The 21019-nt window shown below is 51.1% G+C and overlaps 1 protein-coding gene across 1 annotated transcript; it reads left to right on the forward strand.

The window, feature by feature from the left end:
- Nucleotides 1–1664: 1664 nt before the first annotated feature.
- CHRNB4 (cholinergic receptor nicotinic beta 4 subunit) lies at nt 1665–20502 on the forward strand (the record flags this gene model as incomplete). Its single annotated transcript, XM_082619017.1, has 6 exons — nt 1665–1719; nt 6257–6405; nt 13874–13918; nt 14022–14131; nt 15208–16195; nt 19626–20502. 6 exons carry the CDS (start codon nt 1665–1667, stop codon nt 19764–19766), a joined length of 1488 nt encoding a protein of 495 aa, XP_082475143.1. The 3' UTR covers nt 19767–20502.
- Nucleotides 20503–21019: the final 517 nt, after the last annotated feature.

Below are 21019 nucleotides of genomic sequence, written 5' to 3' on the forward strand. Positions count from 1 at the left end.
AGTTTGGAGAAGAGAGGATGCACTCAAACCTTAATTCTCCAAGCCATCTTAAAGGGAAAGTCAGCTCCATTTCAACAGTGTTCTTTTTAAAAGAATATGTCAACATGTCAGATTATAGCAAAAAAGACATTGGGGGAAGCAATATGATAGCAAGACTGAGAGTCCTGGAGAGAAGGTGGTAAAGCTGCCATTTGTAGGCGATCACTCTCCCAGACCCTGCCCTTCCCACCCTCCCTCCAGTTGTTAGTTTTTTTTTTTTTGGCTGTGTTGGGTCTTCATTGCTGTGCCTGGCTTTTCTCTAGTTGCCGCATGTAGGGCCTACTCTTCGTTGTTGTGCGCGGGCTTCTTATTGTGGTGGCTTCTCTTGTTGCGGAGCACGGGCTCTAGGCCCCGCGGGCATCAGTAATTGCAGCACACGGGCTCAGTAGTTGCAGCGTGTGGGCTCTAGGGTACGCAGGCTTCAGTAATTGTGGCTCATGGGCTCTACAGCACAGGCTCAGCAGTTGTGGCACATAGGTTTGTTACTCCGCAGCATGTGGGATCTTCCCAGACCAGGGCTCCAACCCATGTCCCCTGCATTGGCAGGTGGATTCCTAACCACTGTGCCACCAGGGAAGTCTCAGTTGTTAGGTTTGCCTGTTGGGACCCAGACAGGGGAGGAGGTGGGTGGGGAGCTGGAGTGCGAGCGAGGAGTGCCATGGGCTACAGGAATATGCCAAAGGCTCTTTTGGATCCTGGATTGAGGCACCACTTCTGGCCAGGTCCAAAAGTAGGGCTGCCCTGGCACTGATGCCTATCCTGTGAGGTCCCCCAGCTCCCAAGGGAATGATACTGATTCCGACACTTACCCAGGACCACCTGGCTGGAGGAGGGGGTGCTTGCTCCCTTGAGTCATCAGAGCTGCCTGGGGTCAGCACAGGTTGTAAGGCTTAAGGGGGAGGACACAGCCAGCCCACTCTGGCTCCATCCTGTCCCAGTCACCCAATCTAGGTAAGGGGACCCTGAGCTATTTCACCCTCCCAAATTCCACACACTTTTCCTAAGAGCCCTTTCCCCAATGTCTGCAGATAGCTGCGCCCCACTCCAGCTGGCTTACTCCCCACTCCCTGCAGTGCTCCTTTTTTTCAGCAAACCGCATGAGCATAGACTTGAGATCTTTTTCTGAAAGACCTCCTGAGTCCTGACGGCAGGCAAAGCCCAGGGACTTCCCGACTGGAGTACAACCACTTTCCCTAACAGTAGAGGGATCCAGAGCCAGCGTCTGCCTCAGTCTCCCCAACTGTACAAAGGGTGCATGCACGGTCCCGCCGACCTCCCTTCAAGGAAAGTTGGAGGCCGGAGTAGGTCGGGAAGCACAGAGGCCAGCCGCTGGGAGACGACCCTAGGCAGTTGGCCGAAAACAGCCAGTCCCGCTGGGTTGGTGTCGGCCCCGCCCCTGGGGTCTCTTCCGCCCCACCCCATCCCCTTGTGGGCGTAGCTCACAGCTGCTGCCCCCCAGCGGGGCTTGGCTGGGCTCTCCGCGGGGTCCTAGTGCCCGCCGTCATCAAGACTTCAAACCTCCGAGGCCGTGGGCACCGGCTCTCACTCGCCTGCCCGCGGCCGCCGGTGCCCGGGTGGTCCGACCGCTGAACTCGCCTCGGCTGCCTCTCCAGCCCCCGCCCGTCATGAGAAGCCCGCTCCCCTTGCTCCTTTTCTCCCTGGTTGCCCTTTGCGGGCGAGGTGAGTTCTCTTCGGGGAAGGAGGGAGGGACGCCTGGGTCGGCCAGAGCCCGGCTGGACTGGCCACAGGTGGGAGGGAAGGGAGAGTGTCCAGCATCCAGGGGAGTGGCCCGAGATTGTCCGGGACGAATGGGGGCGTGGGCGGGGCTAAGCCCACTCGCGGCAGCAGGGGCGGGTCAGGATGAGTGGGTCTGCGACGTTTGGGGTGGGGACGGCTGTCCTCTGCGCGGCCGCCAGGGCCACCCTCCATATGGAGCGCCTTTGGGCTGGGCAGCGGGGCTGAGTGGTACCCGCTAGACAGGAAGCTCTGCTCAATCCCAGCGCTACTGTAGATAAGGAAACTTAGCCTGAGGGTGGGGTGTGGGGCTACCCAACTCGCCAGCCCAAGTGTGTTTGGGGGTGGATCTCCTAGAAAACACACTTTTATGGCACCTCTGCCTCTGGTCACCCACTGCTAGGGGTTGGCTGGCCGGGACAGCCAGCTTGGCTGAGTGCGGGGCTGGTGAAGTGGAGCCTGCCCCTCAGGAGCCTGCAGACACCCAGAAGGGAAATCCAGTCAGCGCTTCCCAGGCAGAGTCCAGATATGGTGAGGATTGTTTGCTCCCAGCCTCAGTCTCCCCACCTGAGTTCCAAGGACTCTTTCAGCTCCTACCCTCCAGCCCAAGCTTGTCCTCCAAGCCCTAGTCAGCCTAGAGGACCAGGGCTATATCTTCCTTGGACAGAAACACACCACCAGGGGTGTTGGTGGTAAGGGGTAGGGGGACATATGAAGTTCCTATAGGGAAGCGGAGATCTCACCAAAGATGGTGTCTGCACTCCATGTGTGCATCCTGGATCTGTCACCACTTGCTCAGTGACCCTCTCTGGGCCTCAGTTTCCCTATCTGTTCTATGGGGATGATATGCCTTGACTACGTACTTAGGGACTCAGATGTGAGTCAGTTGCAGTGTGTCTTAAGTACGGTCCTGGGGCCACCTGCATCAGAAACACCCACTACACATCCCCGGGGCCCCATCCTAGGCACAGGATCAGAATCTCTGGAAATGGAGCCTGGGAATCTGCATTTATACAAGCATCCAGGTGATTCTTGCACATGATTGGAGAAGCTACTGATAATATATTGTGAGCTTTTTGTAAAACGTAAGAACCTCAACTTTTTGAAAAAAATCCATAGCTGCCTTTTAATAAATACAAATCTCTTGTTCCTTTCCTCAGTTAAGGACAAACATCCCCAGCTGAAAATCACTCTGCCTTTCAGATGCCCACTTGCCAAGATTCCACTGACCCTTTACTTTCTGTGGTTTGTATTCCAAACCAATAGGTATTGCCTTTCCATTTTACCCATATAGATTTTTACCATTAGCTCTGCTTTTTCAGACTGTACACACACTCACACGTTTTAGAATTCCAGCCATGGCTTCCTCTCAGACTGTTAACCCCTCACTGGCGGGGAGCAGTTTTTCCAGAGAAGGCCAAGGAAGGCAAGGCCCTGGACAGAGGCAGGGCGGGCCCACTCCTTCTCAGAATCACTGGGTCATGACTGACTCCTAGTGGTGGCCTCTTTGTGTAACTGTGCCGGCCCCAGGGCTGGGAGGTGACCCCCAACTGTGCCCCAGAAGCTTCCACCTCTTCTGGGCCACCCCTGTCATCTGGGGGTAAGAGGCCTGTTCCTTGTCTTTTGAACCCGGCAGGCCTCATAGGCATAAAGCAAGCAGTAGACTGAAAAGCCTAAACAAATATAGTTTGGAAACCCCTCTGCCCCCCATGCACGTATATAAGTACAAACACAGGCACAGGGGCCTCCCTGGTGGCGCAGTGGTTGAGAGTCCGCCTGCCGATGCAGGGGATACGGGTTCGTGCCCCGGTCTGGGAGGATCCCATATGCCGCGGAGCGGCTGGGCCCGTGAGCCATGGCCGCTGGGCCTGCGCATCCGGAGCCTGTGCTCCGCAACGGGAGAGGCCACAACGGTGAGAGGCCCGCATACCGCAAAAAGAAAAAAAAAAAAAAAAAAAAAAAACACAGGCACAGGCATGAGTACACACTTGGCTGTGGACACCAACATGGCTTCTGCAGGGACAGGCTCCTTACGGGGAAGTTAGCAAGGGCGCGAAAGAAGGCACAGGGGTTAGGGGAGGGCCTCTAACTGGCTCTGCCTCTGACTTGCTGGGACTCCTTGAATAAGTTCCTCGCCCTCTTTGGTCTCAGTTTCCCCAGATAAGAGATAGAGAGTGGACTAAATGGTCTAAGGTTTTCAGAACCTCTTTCTCTGGATCCCACAACTGGTCCTCAAGATGGGTGAGGGTCCCTGGGGGCCAGCTCAACGACTGAGAGGCAGGACAGGCCCAAAGGTGAGCAACCTGAGCATCCCAGGTGGGCTTGGAGCAGGAACACAAGCCCCCGCAGCCTGCAGAGCGGCCCACGCCTCCCTCTCAGGTACCTAGGTACACCAGCCTCCTGGGGCTGCAGAGGTGTGGGATCCAGCCTCCCCCAGCACTGCAGGGCTGGGGGCCAGGAGCCTCAGATTCTGACCCGAGCTGTCCCAGACATGCTTGATGGACTTGGGCAAGTCATACCCTGCTGAAATGATGGGTCAACTCAAATATATATAATAAAGAGGGGCTATGGGAGAGACCCAGCTATAACCTGGGGCTACAGACTGGCTTCCAGGTATTCAAGCAGCTGGCCTCTGGGAGGGGGTCCAGGGTATGAGAGGCAGGGCTCAGAATGTAGGCCAAGCATCCACAGGACCCCCTCTGGACAGCCTGGGGCAGGCTGGGGGAGGGACAGTGGGCAGCAGGTGCCCTGGGAGCATCTTTCACAGGCACTAAATGCTGTATTTGCTCCAGATAGGCAATGAGTTGGAAAGTGCATGGAGCAGGCAGGGTGGTGGCTGCTCCCCATGGCCTCGTGTCCAGCCCAGCACCCACCCAGGAGTCCACCTCAGACTTGCTCTGTCAGGCAGTTCACACTCTGGGCCCTCTGGCCGCATCCAGAGGGTGGGATTTGGTAAAACAGAGTGAACTGGCCCCTCAGCGGAGGATGTAATCCCAGTCCTGGGCCTGGTGAGCCGGCAGACCCAACCCCACCTCCTCAGCCTCCCTTATTCCCTTATCCTTTTCCCACTTTCTTGCCTGCCCCAACACTGTTTCCTCTGCACACCCGCATTTCTTCCCCTGTTCCTGGGGTCTCCTGCTCAGGTGTCCCTGACCTTCCTCTGAGGCTCCCTCTTTCCCAGGCCCCTCCCCAAACTGCCCTTACCTGTCATCACCAGAGTGAAAGATCGAGTTCCTGAACCTCCCCTTCACTCCCAGACGTGTGAGGGAGATGGGACAAAGACCCAAACACCACATGGCAAGAGATCTGGGCTGTGAAAAGGGGCAGATCTGGGGCTGTGGGAGCTCAGTGGGGCTCCCGGCCAGGTCAGGCTCCTTGCAGGAGGCTGCGTTTGCTGGCTCGCAAGTATGGTTCTGAGCCCAGACCTCTCCTTTAAGCTCCAGACCAGGAGCCAACTGCCAGCTGGACCTCTCCATTTGGTGTCTCAAGGTGCACCCTGAACCCTGTAGGGCCAAATCTGACCCCAGGAAACTCCCCCTAGCCCAGGCCTTTTCTCTTTTAGTGAAAGCACCACCATCTCCCCGGCTCTGCACACAAACCCACGTTTGAATAGTATCTCTCCTCCACTGCACAGGAGGCTCTCTGAGGGCAGGAGCCAGGGTTTTTGCTGGCTGTTACCCCCAGCGCATAACACAGTGCCTGGCACAAGAAGACTCAGATATTTGACAGCTGGTCACCTGGGGGCCGTCCTAGCAGAAGAAAGAGTGTGCTTGAAGATTGAGAAGTGAGACAATGAAGGCCACATGGGGAAAGGAAAGCAGTATATATGGCCAAAATATACAGTACCTGGACGTAGAGGTGGAGAGGTAAGAAGAGATCAGGTTGAGGAAGAAATGCTGGTGCCAAGGGGCTTTGGATGCCAAGCCGAATCGTTTGGATTTGAACTCTGCCTACAGCTCTGACAGGTTACGGGCAGGGATGGGCTCTGGTTCAGTAGCTGTAGGAAGACCACTCTGGCACTGAATGGGACATGATGGCAGGGGCAGAGTGGGGGTGGGGAGACCAGCAAGGAGGCTACTGGAAGAGCCTGGGGCAGGGTGGTGAGCCAGGACCAGGAGGGATGGAGAGGGGAGGACAGACTGAGAGATTTGGAAAGTAGAAGAGACAGAACTGGGTGACCCCTTGGATGAACCAAGGAAGGGGTCAAAATAGATGCCCAGGTTTTGGACTAGATGTCTAGAGCGTGGGGTGCCATTCATTGCTAGACGGAACAGGAGGAGGAAATGTAGGGCGTGGGAGGAGAGAGCTGAGCTCTGTCTTGGGTAGATTTAATTTGAAGTCTCCAAGGAGAGGCAGGCCTGCCAGCCCCTTAGCTGCTCCAGCTGGCCCCGAGGGCACCTGTGCTCTCTGGCTCTCGCAGCTCTCCCTTTCACTGCCATCAGCTGGATGAGGACCCAGCAGATCTGACTATGTGTTTTCCCAGGGGACTGCCGCGTGGCCAACGCAGAGGAGAAGCTCATGGATGACCTCCTGAACAAAACCCGCTACAACAACCTGATCCGCCCAGCCACCAGCTCCTCAGAGCTCATCTCCATCAAGCTGCAGCTCTCCCTGGCGCAGCTCATCAGTGTGGTAGGTACAGGGGGCAGCTGTGCCTTTCCCACGGCTGGACACAGTATGTATGCTACATGCTCTTCATAGGCATGCTCCCCGCAGAGCTGCTTCCAGGGGCAGGGTTCCAAACCTGTGCGTGGGGATGTGGAAAGGGCCACAGGGAAGATTAACAATGAGCCATGGTCCCCTCAGGCACCCTCAACTCAGAGATAGCAGAGGGGAGAAGGGGAACTCCCTAGTGCCTCAGCCTTCCTCAGCACTCCCTACGAGGCCCCACATCCACACATCAAGACCTGACAACCCTACTTTTGCACTCCGTAATCCATTCTTCATTTCCATACCTGCAGCGACCGCCCTCATTTACCCAGACCCTCAGTTGGCTAGACCGATGCAGCAGCTGCCTCTGGTCCTGTCCCTACACCTGGGCCTCTGTACCCATCGGTTTCTGTACCCTCGTTCCTATCTCCCCCCAGTAGGTAGGGGGTATGTGAGGTCATCTGTTGAGCAGACTGGGGGAGATGATAGGGTAGAAGGAGAAGCTTATGGCCATGTTGGAGGCCCACCTTGTCTACGGCAGGCCCATTGGCTGCCTACCCAGTGGACATTTCTGCCTCACAACTTCTTTGTTAATAAAACTATGACTTGATATTGGATACTCACGAACTTCATGGGCCCTCCTCCGGCCTCCTTGCCACGTATTGTTAAGTTGTAGCTAACCGTGGTAATTCTATTTCTCCAGCCAATAATCAGTTAAGGCTTAGGCAAGAGCTGTAGCCCTGGCATTGGGATGTAGGGGCTGCCTAAAGGGGTGGGGGCCTCTGGGAAAGTTTTCCTCACACTCAAAAAGGGACCCAAGAAAAGATTTGCCATTTCCTGCCATAGACATTGTCATGTGAAGGTTTTATATTTGGAACCATGGCCTCCATCTTATGATTGTGGGGGGAAAACAAGAGAATCACAGAGTCCTAACATCACTTTCAACAACCTAGAATCCTGACATCATTGAATTACTGCATTAACCAATGCTGAAATGACTGGCCTGCTCTCTTGTTATGTGATATAACAGATGTCCTTATTGTTTTAGCCACTCGTGGTTGGATGTTTTGTTGAACATCCAGCTATGCTTGAAGCCAAAGCATTTTAACTGGTTCTGGGATATGGATTGGCAGGTGACTCCAAACTGGGAAACTAGAGTGCACAAAGTGGGCAGGATATCCCTAGCAAAGAGAAGAGCACGTGCAAAGGCACAGATAGCATTTTTGGAATGAAAGAATCATGACTTAGAGGCCAAGTCAGGGGTCTCAAAGTTTAGGCAAATTCCTTAATTTATGCATATGGAAAAAGATATCAGATGAACAACCTAGGACCTTGTCCAGGAGTTCTGGCGATGCCAGAAGTAGATCCCAAATTGCCTGACTCCCAGCCCTGCACACTGACTGGCCACTCCTTTTCCCAAGACCTTGCCAGCGCACTGGAAATCCACCGTTTCTCTCCTCCTGAGCCTTGGGGAGCCAACCAATGCGGCTGAGCCTCCTCAGGTCTGGTGGCTGCCTTCTTACTGCCACCCTCTCTCTCTAGCACACTCAGCCCTCACAAACCCAGTCCCTCCAACCTATAGCCCTCACGAAGGCTTTGGCCAGATTAATGGCTGGCTTCCTCCCCTGGAAGGAAGCACAGCCCAAGAATGGGGGAGGGGTGAAAAGCCTGTGCTCTCTGTCCCTCTCCCCTCCGCAGGCCAACTGGAAGGAATAAGTACTTCCGGCCAGGCCGCTCCCAGGCTGGTGTCTGAGTGTTATTGTCCAGCCAAAGGCTTTTTGCTTAATGGAATGAGCCCAGCTGCGGCCCTGCAGCTGCTGCCTTGCAGCTGCTGCCCTGGTGAGGGGGAACAGGAAGGCAGCTCTAGCCACACTTCCAGGCTAAGGCTGCCCCTGCCAGATCTGCTCTGTGGTCCCTGTGGGATAATAAAAGTTACCAGAAGGAGGAGGGCACACAGCCTCCAGCCCCATGCCTATGAGTGTAGGACTGTGAGCTGTCATAATCCTGAAAGCTGTGTACAGAACAAGTATGAGGTTTGGGGGGTTATTTTTCCTTTTGTATTTCAGGATTTGGTTTTCAAGGAGGGAGGGTTATAGGCATAACCAGTTTAAAGATGGAAGTTTCTAGGGAGCAGGCAGGGAGTTTGTGCTGTGTAAGGCCAGCAAGCCTTCAGAAGCAGCTCATTGGGAAGGCCAGGACTGCCTTTGGGAAGGCAGCTGCTGGGGGAGTAAAGGGGACTGAGGCACCGGACTAAAGAAGGAGAGAACTTTCTGGGTGGTAGAAATGTTCTATACCTTGAAAGGAGGTGGGTTACCTGAATAATGCATTGTTAAAACTGATCAAACTGTACCCTTAAGATCTATGCATTTCACTGTATGTGAATTGTACCTCAACTTTACTGTATGTAAATTGTACCTCAACTTTAAAAAAATTATTTTTTAAGACAGATGAAGGTTTTCAACTTTCTGTAATGACAGAGTATCTTGTTGCAGAAACTTTTGCACAAGAACAATTACAAAAGGGGGACAAAAATGCCTGTCCTCCCCCAAATCTGTTTGAAGGTCTTAGGGAGCTTAGCCAGGACTTGAAGGACCAGGATCCAGGAAGTGACCCTGATAGCTTCTGGTGCTTTTCCTGTCGTGTGATGATTGGTAAACAGTATAGAGCCAAGGGGCTAGGGAGCTGATTACAGAGTGGTGGCTAAGAGGCTGGGAAGCCTAGCTGAATGCTTGGCACTCTTACAGGGCTAGGATGACACAAATTGGAATTGGAGCCCCACTAAAGAGATGGGGCCTTGGTGAGGACCTTGCAAGGATCATCGCTAAGAGTCAAAATGAATCAAGAACAGACCAGCCCTCACAAGAACTAAAACCTGCTTTGAACCAGCTCAGTCACAGACTAGATGAAGGAGATCTGTCCCTCCTCTATCTGCCTGCCATAAAGCCAAAGTCAGTCATCCCTGGAGGCAGATAAAGTCAGATAAAAACTTACTAGGCAGGCAATAAGACAAGACTAAATAAGAAAAATTGAAGAGAGAAAAGAAGAGAAACAGACACACAGATGATTCAAATATTGGCGTCATCAGATGTAGACTTTTAAATAACTGCCGTTAAGATGGTAAAACTTATGTGTATTTTACCACTATTAAAAATAAACAAAATAAATAAACATTCTTAAAAAGAAAATGTGATGCATTAATATGTTCAAGAAACTTATAATGATGGAGAATTTAAAATTTATTAGATGGGTTTAATAGCAGATTGGTCATAGCAGAAGAGAAAGTTAATGAACAGGAAGAGAGGTCAATCGAAAATATCTAGGCAAATTATAGAAAAAAGAAAGGAAAATACAGAAAAGAAGATAATATGATACAGGATAAAAATGTCAGGTCTAATGTGTATTTGGAGTTCCAGAAAGAATGGGAATAAAAATAAGAAGCAAAGGTTGAAGTGATACTGACTGAGAATTTTCCAAAACTGACTAAAGACATTAAGCTACATATGCAAGAGGCTCTATGAACCCTATGAGGGGTAAATACAAAGAAAATCATACCCAGGTACATCATACTCAAACTCCTGACAACCAAAGACAAAGAAAATCTTAAAAGCAGTTGGGGGAAACAAAAGTCAGAAGCAACAATAAAACTAACAGCTGAAAATGGAAGTCAGAAAATTGAATGACATTTTTTAAGTGCTGCAAGAAAAAACTGCAAACCTAGAAATATACTACCAGTAAAAATATAATTAAAAATGAAGGTGAGGGCTTCCCTGGTGGCACAGTGGTTAAGAATCTGCCTGCCAATGCAAGGGACATGGGTTCGAGCTCTGGCCTGGGAAGATCCCACATGCCACGGAGCAACTAAGCCTCTGGGCCACAACTACTGAGCCTGAGCTCTAGAGCCCTCAAGCCACAACTACTGAGCCCACGTGCCACAACTACTGAAGCCTGTGCGCCTAGAACCTGTGCTCTACAACAAGAGAAGCCACGACAATGAGAAGCCCTCACACCACAACGAAGAGTAGCCCCCACTCACTGCAACTAGAGAAAGCCTGCGCACAGCGACGAAGACCCAACACAGACATAAATAAATAAATAAATAAATTTATTTTTTTAAAAAAAGGAAGGTGAAATAAAGATGTTTTCAGGAGAGAGAGAGAAAGAATTTAATACAAGAAGACCCAATATAGAAAATGATCCCAGGGCCTCCCTGGTGGCGCAGTGGTTGAGAGTCCGCCTGCCGATGCAGGGGATACGGGTTCGTGCCCCGGTCTGGGAGGATCCCATATGCCGCGGAGCGGCTAGGCCCGTGAGCCATGGCCGCTGAGCCTGCGCATCCGGAGCCTGTGCTCCGCAACGGGAGAGGCCACAACAGTGAGAGGCCCGCGTACGGGGAAAAAAAAAAAAAAAAAAAAAAAAAAGAAAATGATCCCAGATGGAAATATAGAAATGTAGGAAAGAATGAAGCACAACAGAAAGGGTAAATATATGGGTGAATTTGAATTGATATTGACAGTATAAGAAAACAAAAAAATATCTTGCAAGGTTTTAATTATATGTAGAATTAGATACATGACAATAACCCAAAAGTAAGGAGCGGGTAGATGAAATTGAAATGTTCTAAAGTTCTTGCCTTGTTCTGGAAGTGATGAAAGAACTAATTTATATTAGATGCTAAAAAGTCAAGTATATGCATATTGCAGACTCCAGAGTAACTACCTAAAGAAGAGTCACATTAATATTGGGAGAAATGGATAATAAAATCGTTAATCCAAAATGAGGCAAGAAAAGAGAGAAAGGGAATAAACAGAAAACAGATAGATGGTAGGTTTAAACCCAAATTTATCAGTAACTACACTGAATGTAAATGGCCTAAATACTCTAATTAATACAAGACATTTGGGGTTGGGGGGAGACAACTGGCATGCATCCTCTCTCTCCTCTTCCCATCTACCCCTCAACAGTCTGGAATGTGGGTGTAATGACTGGAGCTGCAGCAGTCACTGTGGACCCTGCAGATGAGAGCCACACTCTAGGTGTGGTAGAGAAAAATCTGGAAGGAACCTGGGTCCCTAAGGACTTTGTAGAGCAAAGCCACCATATTACAGGTATACCTCAGAGATACTGCAGGTTTGGTTTCAGACCACCACAACACAGTGAATATCACCATAAAGCAAGTCACATGATTATTTTTGGTTTCCCAGTGCATATAAAACTTATGTTTACACTATGCTGTAGTCTATTAAGTGTGCAATAGCATTATGTCTAAAAAACAATGTACATAACTTAATTTTAAAATACTTTATTGCTAAAAAATGCTAACCATCATCTGAGCCTTCAGTGAGTTGTAATATTTTGCAGTAGTAACATCAAAGATACTGATCACAGATCACTGTAACAAATACAGTAATAATGAAAAAGTTTAAAATATTGCAAAAATTACCAAAATGTAACACAAAGACACAAAGTAAGCAAGTGCTGCTGGAAAAATGGTGCCAATAGATGCTCCACACAGAGTTGCCACAAAACTTTGATTTGGAAAAAATGCAGTATCTGTGAAGCACAATAAAACGAGGTATGCCTGTATGTCCAAACTGTTACAAGAGAGAAATAAACTTATTTAAGGCAGTGTTACTCTGGCTGTCTGTTACTGGCAACTGAACCTTTTTCTACTGATATGCTTACCTAGTTGAGGATTCAGGAAAGTTTCCTAAAGGAAGTGATTCCCAAGCTGATATCAAGATGCTGGAAGTTATCTTGGTGAAGAGGAGGCAGGGAAATTGGTACAGACTGAGAGCAAAAGACACATTTGGAGAACTAAAGAAGGCCAGGGTCAGGGCGGATGTCGGGGGAAGGGCACAGAATAAAGGTGAAATGAAGCCGGGAAAGTTGGCAAGACCTTGCAGACCCTGTGAATGAGCTGGATTTTTATTTTATATGTGAAGGAAGCCACAGAAGTGACCTAAGTAAAAATAGGATTAAGGGGGAAATGGCAGGAACTTTGGAAGTTTCTTTTGGCTGCAGAGGAAGAATAGATGCGTGTCTGTATGAGATATGTGTGCAGAGTGGTCATAGACCAGTTGGGAGGGTCTTGCAGTGGTTCAGGTGAGAGATGGATTATGGTGGCCTGGATTATTGTGGTAGGATTCTTATATTCTTCAGAAAATATTTATTGCACATCTGATACATCCCAGATACCCTTCTAGGTGCTGTCTGCCCTCAAGAAACTTAGATGCTAGTAGGAGGTGGCATATAATACACAAATAGAGGTGGCCAATGGTGATAAGAGCTATAAAGAAAAATGAAGCAGGGGTGACGCAGTGGTTAAGAATCCGCCTGCCAATGCAGAGGACATGGGTTCGAGCCCTGGTCTGGGAAGATCCCACATGCCGCGGAGCGACTAGGCCCGTGTGCCACAACTACTGAGCCTGCACTCTAGAGCCCGCGAGCCACAACTACTGCAGCCCGCATGCCTAGAGCCTGTGCTCTGCAACAAAGAGAAGCCACCACAATGAGAAGCCCGCACACTGCAACAAAGAGTAGCCCCCACTCGCCACAACTAGAGAAAGCCTGGGCCCAGCAACGAAGACCCAACGCAGCCAAAAAATTAATTAATTAATTAATTAATTATTTTTTAAAAAGAAGAAAAATGAAGCAGGGAGAGAGGGGAACGGGGTGCTATTTTATGTGGAAAGGTCAGGGAAGACCTGAAGATAGTGAGGAAGTCAGCTGTGTGGATTTCCAGGAAGAGGGAATAACATGTGCAAAGGCAGAAGCAAAGAGACCATATAGCTGAAGTGGGATGAGCAAACAGGAAAGTGTTGAGGTAAGAGGTACTAGAATTAATAGGGATGGAGCTGGGGGAGGGGGGCAGATCATGGATGGCCTTGTAGGCCCTGGGCAGAACTTTGGCTTTCGCTTTACATGAGACGGGAGGGGATTGGAGGGTTTCAGCAGAGAGATGTAGTCTGAGGAGCTGAGATTTTAAAAGGATTACCCATGTTGCTCTATAGAGAATAGACTAAAGGCAGGCCAAGGCAGAGCAGGAAGGCCAGTTGGGAGGCTACTGCAGTAGTCCAGGTAATAGATGATGGTGGCAGAGGAGATGGGGAGAAGCAGACAAATTTGAGACTCATGTAGGAGGTACAATCTACAGGACTTACTTATGGATCAGAGAGCAGGGGATCAGGGACAACTGCCAGGTTTCTGGCTTGTGGAATTGTATGGCTGGGGGATGCCATTCACTGAGATGGTGATGCCAGTGGAGGCCCAGGTCTGGGTGAAGATCATGAGGTTTGTCTCAGGCATGTTGGGTGGGAAATACGTCTGAGCCCTCCGAGGATGTTAAGTTGGTGGTTGGTCACATGGCCCTGGAGCTCAGAGACTTTTGCTTGATAAAGTGGGGTCTATCACCTCCTAACAGGTGAACTGATAACCTCATTTCCCTCCCCAGAATGAGCGAGAACAGATCATGACCACCAATGTCTGGCTGAAACAGGTAAGTGCCCTGCCGGGTCCCCAGCCCAAGGAGGTGTTTTCTCCAGGGCTGCCCCTTGGCGGCGAGGGACCTACAAGTGACGGGGCCTTGCCTGTCTGCTCAGGAATGGACAGACTACCGCCTGGCCTGGAACAGCTCCCGCTATGAGGGTGTGAACATCCTGAGGATCCCCGCAAAGCGCATCTGGCTGCCTGACATCGTGCTTTACAACAAGTTAAGTGGCAGGGTTGGCCAAGGTGGTGAGGGCCAGGCCTCCAGTCCTGTGCTTCACCCAGACTTCCAAGCTGTCAGGCTGCAAGAGGAATTAGAGATGAGCAGAGCCAGCACCCTCAGTTACAGATGGGGAACTGGAGGCCAGAGATGGGGAGGGCCTTGTGACTCACTCAGGCACAGCTGGGACCAGGGCCACCATCCTGACCCCAAGTCCAGTGCTCTTTCTGTCCTCCATACTGTCCTCTTTCTTTTTAAACTTGCTTTTTAATTAATTAATTTATTTATTTATTTATTTTTGGCTGTGTTGGGTCTTCATTTCTGTGTGAGGGCTTTCTCTAGTTGCGGCAAGCAGGGACCACTCTTCATTGCGGTGCGCAGGCCTCTCACTATCGCGGCCTCTCTTGTTGCGGAGCACAGGCTCCAGACACGCAGGCTCAGTAGTTGTGGCTCACGGGCCTAGTTGCTCCGCGGCATGTGGGATCTTCCCAGACCAGGGCTCGAACCCGTGTACCCTGCATTGGCAGGCAGATTCTCAACCACTGCGCCACCAGGGAAGCCCCATACTTTGGTTGCTTTGTCAGTGTTGGGTGTTGGTAGCACTGACTTGATATGCATAAATATCTCAGGTAGGTGGAGGGGGATAAAGAGACTTCCCAGGTCATAGTTGTACCAGCAGAAGCAAGAAATGATTAGGAGTAGGTGGTCTAAGGCCAGAAAAACCTCACTTCAAATCTTAGCTGTACTGCTTACTAGTTTTCTGACCTTGAAGAGGACAACTTCTCTGAGCCTTGTTGTTCCCATCTGTAAAATGGGGATGATAATAATATCTACGTCATTGGACCGTTGTGAGGCTTAAATGAGCAAATCTACGTAAAGCCTTCAAGCTGTTTCATGGCAGGGCTCTCGCCGCCAGGCAGTTGCCAAGTAAAGCAGGCCTTTCCAGTGAGGGCGTGGGGGTTTGGAAGAGTGATTAGTGAGAAATAATCCTGCAGGGCTCTTTGGCGAGTTCTAGGAACAGCCGGGCATCATCTATGGATTTCATGATACTCTCCTCCGTGCCCTGCCCCCACCCCCAGTGCCGACGGTACCTACGAGGTGTCTCTCTATACCAACGTGGTGGTCCGCTCCAGTGGAAGCATCATGTGGCTGCCCCCGGCCATCTACAAGAGCGCCTGCAAGATCGAGGTGAAGCACTTCCCCTTTGACCAGCAGAACTGCACCCTCAAGTTCCGTTCTTGGACCTACGACCACACAGAGATCGACATGGTCCTCAAGTCACCCACGGCCAGCATGGATGACTTCACCCCCAGTGGTGAATGGGACATAGTTGCCCTCCCTGGACGAAGGACGGTGAACCCGCAGGACCCCAGCTACGTGGACGTGACTTACGACTTCATCATCCGTCGCAAGCCGCTCTTCTACACCATCAACCTCATCATCCCCTGCGTGCTCATCACCTCCCTGGCCATCCTCGTCTTCTACCTGCCCTCCGACTGTGGTGAGAAGATGACGCTGTGCATCTCCGTGCTGCTGGCGCTCACCGTCTTCCTGCTGCTCATCTCCAAGATCGTGCCGCCCACCTCCCTCGACGTGCCGCTCATCGGCAAATACCTCATGTTCACCATGGTGCTGGTTACCTTCTCCATCGTCACCAGCGTCTGTGTGCTCAATGTGCACCACCGCTCACCCAGCACTCACACCATGGCGCCCTGGGTCAAGCGCTGCTTCCTACACAAGCTGCCCACTTTGCTTTTCATGAAGCGCCCTGACAGCAGCCCCTTCAGGGCCCCCCAGCCCAGCCAGGCTCACCTGACCAAGTCCAAGGCCGCCACCACCGCCTCGGCCATGGGCCCCGCCAGCTCCTCCAACCTCTACGGGAACTCCATGTACTTTGTGAACCCTGCCTCTGCCGCTCCCAAGTCTCCAGCCGGCTCTGACTCAGCGGGTATCCCCAGGGATTTCCGGCTGAGGTCTTCTGGGAGGTTCAAGCAGGATGTGCAGGAGGCTTTAGAGGGTGTCAGCTTCATTGCCCAGCACATGAAGAGTGACGATCAGGACCAGAGTGTAAGTTGCTAGCCCAGCCCCCAACACCCGCCCAATGGAAGAGGCTGGGATAATATAGTCAGTTTCCCATTTCCTGAAGTTAATTCATGAGACAAGTTTTCTCAAACTCTTTGTTTGAATAAGGAATCCAAGACTGAAATGAGTTTTATTCTAGTTTCGTGCATCGAGGGATAGGAAGGAAGTCCAAGTGATCCTTTTTGGTTTGTTGTGGGTTCCCCAAAAGCAGAGCCTGATACAAGCACCTGGGCAGAGGGAGTTTTTTTGAGAAGTGATCCCAGGAAACACAGTGAGGAAGCGGAGAAAGTGAGACAGGGAAAGGCGGAAAGCCAAGGTCGGTTTCAGTGAGAAGGATACTGCCACGGGCTCTGGGGGCTAGTCCAGTCAGAGAGCCTCTGCGGAAGCTGGAAGCATGGCAGCAAGCCTCAGAATCATCCCCCAGAAGGGAGGAGGGTATTTGCCCATTAGCTCCCATCCCCAAGGCTCTAGTAACCTTGGGGGCATTAACTCCCCTGCACTTCCTGGTTTTGCCAACTGGTTGTGGAGCAAGCAGTTTTGGTGCTAGAGGAAGCCCTGGGGCAGAGAAGAGAGGAGAAGCAGGCAGAAAGTGGAAGGCTGTCGTGGGCTGGAAAATGATTCTGCAGCCTTTAGGGACACAGGTGGGCCAGGGCACCAAGGGCATATGCTCCCATCCTTGTCAGGTTTGCCAAGAAGCCATACAAACATTTATAACTCTTAGGAGTATAGAACCATCCATTTAAATATTATTGCTACCAGGATAATAAATTATCAAGTACAATTACAGATTTCTAAAAAGAGGTTAAGTTTACTTCCACAGGACAAAGCCGTGAGTTCTAGAGTTTAGGTGTCTTGACCGACTCCTCTGAACAAGTTAATGCTTCAAAGGACAATTTTATAACTAAACACAGAACGTGATGGTACGGTTAGAAATTTTCACACACATTTCCAGACTGTGTTGGAGAACAAGCTTCAGAGTCTTGGGAATGTTTGCATTTTAACACCTTATCAAATCAGATTCTTTGAACAGGTTTTTACGGCACAACATGCAGCTGCATGTGAAAAGGAGGGCATCGCCTTGTTCTTACCTTTCTGTGATTCCTTTTCACTAGCCACATTCTCAAGGGAAAGCACGGGAATTCCATTATTTAGTGCCAAGAGAAAAGAGCAGGGTGGAAAAGCTCCAAAATTACACTGTGAAAAAAAGAAAGAATTGCTAACAAGCGGGATATAGGACACAAGTTCTTCTACACCCTTGTCCTCAGAGTGTGGTCCTTGGACCAGCAGCACCGGTCTCACCTGGGAGCTGTTTAGAAATGCTGCATCTCAGGCCCCACCCCAGACCTGCTGGCTCAGCAGCTACATTTTCACCAGATCCCCAGGGGATTCCTAGGCTCGGTCCAGTTTGAGAAGCACAGCTCTATAGGATTATCAGATTTCACTTTCTAAAAAATTAATTTAATTATGCTTGCTTTAGTTCAGAACCATTCAGTAGCTCAGTATCACCTAATTCATTGACTCCCAAATATTAATATACAGACTGGGGCCCTCCTGGCTAATTAGGAACCACTTGGGCAACTTTTCAAAATACAGCTTTGGGGCCACCTGTTCTGACTGAGCTGGGATCTCTGTGGGAGGTGGTCCAGCAGCTGCATTTTTCACCAGATCCCCGCTGGTTCCTGTGCATATGCAGGTTGAGAAACTGGTCTCCTGTAGCCCTGGCTGAGCCACCCGCATCCTTAGCTCTCTCTTCTAAAGGTCTCACTACCCCCTAGACACTCACAGGCCTCTGCCTCTTTCTAACTCAATTAATTAAAAGCATTTTGTGGGAAGGAGCCAGGCAGGGCCCACAGTTATTATATTTGCCAGTGTTCATTGAGCTCCAACCACACAGCAGGCACTCTACCAGGACGTGACGTATGTTATTGCTAATTCTGACAGGAACCTGTGAAGTGTCATTTACTTGAATCCCGATTCTACAATAGAAAATAAAGCTAGGCCCAGAGAGGCTCATTAACTTGCCCAAGGTCACACAGCTGGCACAGAGCACAGCCAAGCTCCATACTCAGATCTTTCTGATGTCATTAACATTCCTTGCCCTTCGCAGTGCCTTGCCCTGAACTGACACACATGGGGGCCTTATTGGTTGATCGACTTTCTCATGTCTAGCTGGAGAGAAGAGGCTTTCTTCCCTTCCAGAGCATGCCCGCCCCTAAGCCAGCCTGGGCTGTTTCTCATCTTCAGCACTTTCACCCTCCCTGGTGATTAACTGGTCACTATAAATAGCACAAAAATATAAAAAGAGGAGGAAAGGTGCGTACACACACACACGCGCATGCACACATGCACACGCGCACGTGCACACATGTGCGTGCACACACACACAGAGTTGTTTGCAATTAGGGCTGTCATAAAGAAACCCAAGAGTGCCGTGTGGAAAGTGGGAGGTGCCTGCTGCGTCTAGGAAACAGCAGCTGTGTTTGGCTGGGGGTGTGGGGCTGGTTGAGCAGGGATCATCCTGGAGGGGAGATGCACACCACTGACCAGGGCTCTGACAAATTGGGTCACTGACATCGTTTGCCCATTGCTGCCCGAATTTCCAGCTCCAGAGCCTCTGCTGAGTTCTGCTGATGCAGCCACTCTCCACCAGGACAAGTACGCATGCAGAAGGATCCAGACAGGCTGGGGTGTGAAAGCGGGTGAGGGGAAGGGAGACCAGAATGCTGGGCCTCTCTGGGGGCATCTCCCCCAGGCCAAGGAGGCAGGCACATCTGTGGTGGCACCTCAGGAGGCTAGCCATGTTTCTGCCAATCCTATACCCCACACCTGGGCCTGAGAAGATGGGGGAGCGGGGAAGGAGGTGGAGAGAAACCCAGATGATGTGGAAGGAGGCTGGGTCTTAATTACAGGAACTAGCAGACACTGCCATTAATGGAACTGAGCAAATTAAACAGGATTTCCAGGTGTCCTGCAGGTCCCATTGCCCAACCGCCTCTCAGCTAGGTGCACCTCAAGTCTTCCTTTGGGCGAAGCCAGCTCAGGCAGGGGGCTTGGGGTGAAAATGAGAGCAGGGGCCTTGTGATCCTCAGGTTTCATTCCCCTTATTTATAATCCAGTTTGGTTTCGAATCACATATATGGCGTTATAACCCCTTCCATTCCTAACCTTCCCATACAGCCTGGTTCCCAGTGGCTCCCTGATGCCATGCAGGGCGAGTAGGGGTGGATTGAGGACCCGAGAGGCACCCAGGTACTCAGCTGAAAGACCAGCCTCAGACTCAGAACTTACCACTCCATGTTCTAAGTGGCCTACGGGGTCCCTGGCCAGGTAGTGAGGCCCCAGCTCGGGGGAGGAGGGAAAGCAGGGAGGACCTCCGCGCTCGGCGCCTGTAACCGGCCCCTCTGTCTGCCCACAGGTCATTGAGGACTGGAAGTACGTGGCCATGGTGGTGGACCGGCTGTTCCTGTGGGTGTTCGTGGTTGTGTGCGTGCTCGGCACTGTGGGGCTCTTCCTACCTCCCCTCTTCCAGACCCACACGCCTTCTGAAGGGCCCTAGGCTGCCCTGCATGTCTGAGGCCCCCAGGATGCGGGGTGTGATGATGTGAGTGGCCAGACGGACAGTCTGCTGCTTCCTTCTGGGTCACGGCTGATGAGGCCCTAAATAAATGAGTCTGTCAGCCATCAGCCCCATCAAACAGCCATGGACATGGGAGGGGCAAGGATGGGGTGGCCTGGACCATCCTCTCTGAAGGCCTTGGAGGAACCCCAGGAAACCTGCTGCAGAAGGGTCTTTGGACACCTTAATTCCGGCCTGGCTTCCTTCCCTGAAGCAGGCACTGGGGATAAAGATGCGTGTAGCAGTGGCACCCACAGTGTGCCAGGCATCTGGTTCGCGTGCCGGCTTACCTCTCACTCCATCTCCCTCCACCCCTCCTTGTCCACTAGGTTCACTGGCCTTCTTGTAGTCCCTTACATGCTTCAAGATCTTCCCAGCTTAGAGCCTCTGCATTTGCTGTACATTCTACCCAAACCTTCTTCCCCAGATGTCTCGTAAGCTCTTCCCACGGCTGCATCATTCAGGGCTCTGCTCCAATCCATCATTTGTCCAATGTCACCTCCCCCAGGGGCCTTCCCCAGTCACTCATTCCAAAGCATTCTCCCCACAGCCACGTTACCCCGACACCTTCCTCCAGCAGCCCTCGGTACCCGAGGCTCTCACCCACTAGAGTGTGAGCTCCGTGAGAGCAGGGACCTGGCCCTTCGTGTTCGCTGCGGTATCCTCAGGGCCCAGGACAGAGATCGGCCCATAGTAGGTGCTCAATAAATGTTTGTTGAATGAAGACATGGCTCCTATTCCTCCTTCAATCTCAGATGCCCCCTCCCCTCAGCAGCTTTCCCTGGTTCCCCACCTGAAAGGAATGGCTCTCTCCTCCATGCTCCGCGGCCCTGGTCATGTTCTGCTTTTTATCCCGGCTGGGTCAGGTGTGTCTCCCTCACAGATGCTCTGATTGGTTTCCCCTACATACTGTCTTTTGCACAGTGCCTGGCATGTCGTAAGCACTCAAAATATTTGTGCGACGGAGGAGGACTTTTCAAAAAATCTATTTTAAAAATTATTATACAATAAAACTGACTTTTTAGGTACTGTTCTATTAATTTTAACATATGTATAGGTTCATGTAATCGGGATGTGGGAGTCACTCATCACCCAAAACAGCTCCCACCTGCTACTCCTTTATGGTCACGTGTCCCTCCACCCCTAACCCCCTGCAACCACTGAGCTTTTCCATCACTATAGTTTAGTCTCTT

This window comes from Mesoplodon mirus (assembly GCF_964341445.2).
Source record: "Mesoplodon mirus genome assembly, chromosome: 4".
In the NCBI taxonomy this organism is placed as follows: domain Eukaryota; kingdom Metazoa; phylum Chordata; class Mammalia; order Artiodactyla; family Ziphiidae; genus Mesoplodon; species Mesoplodon mirus.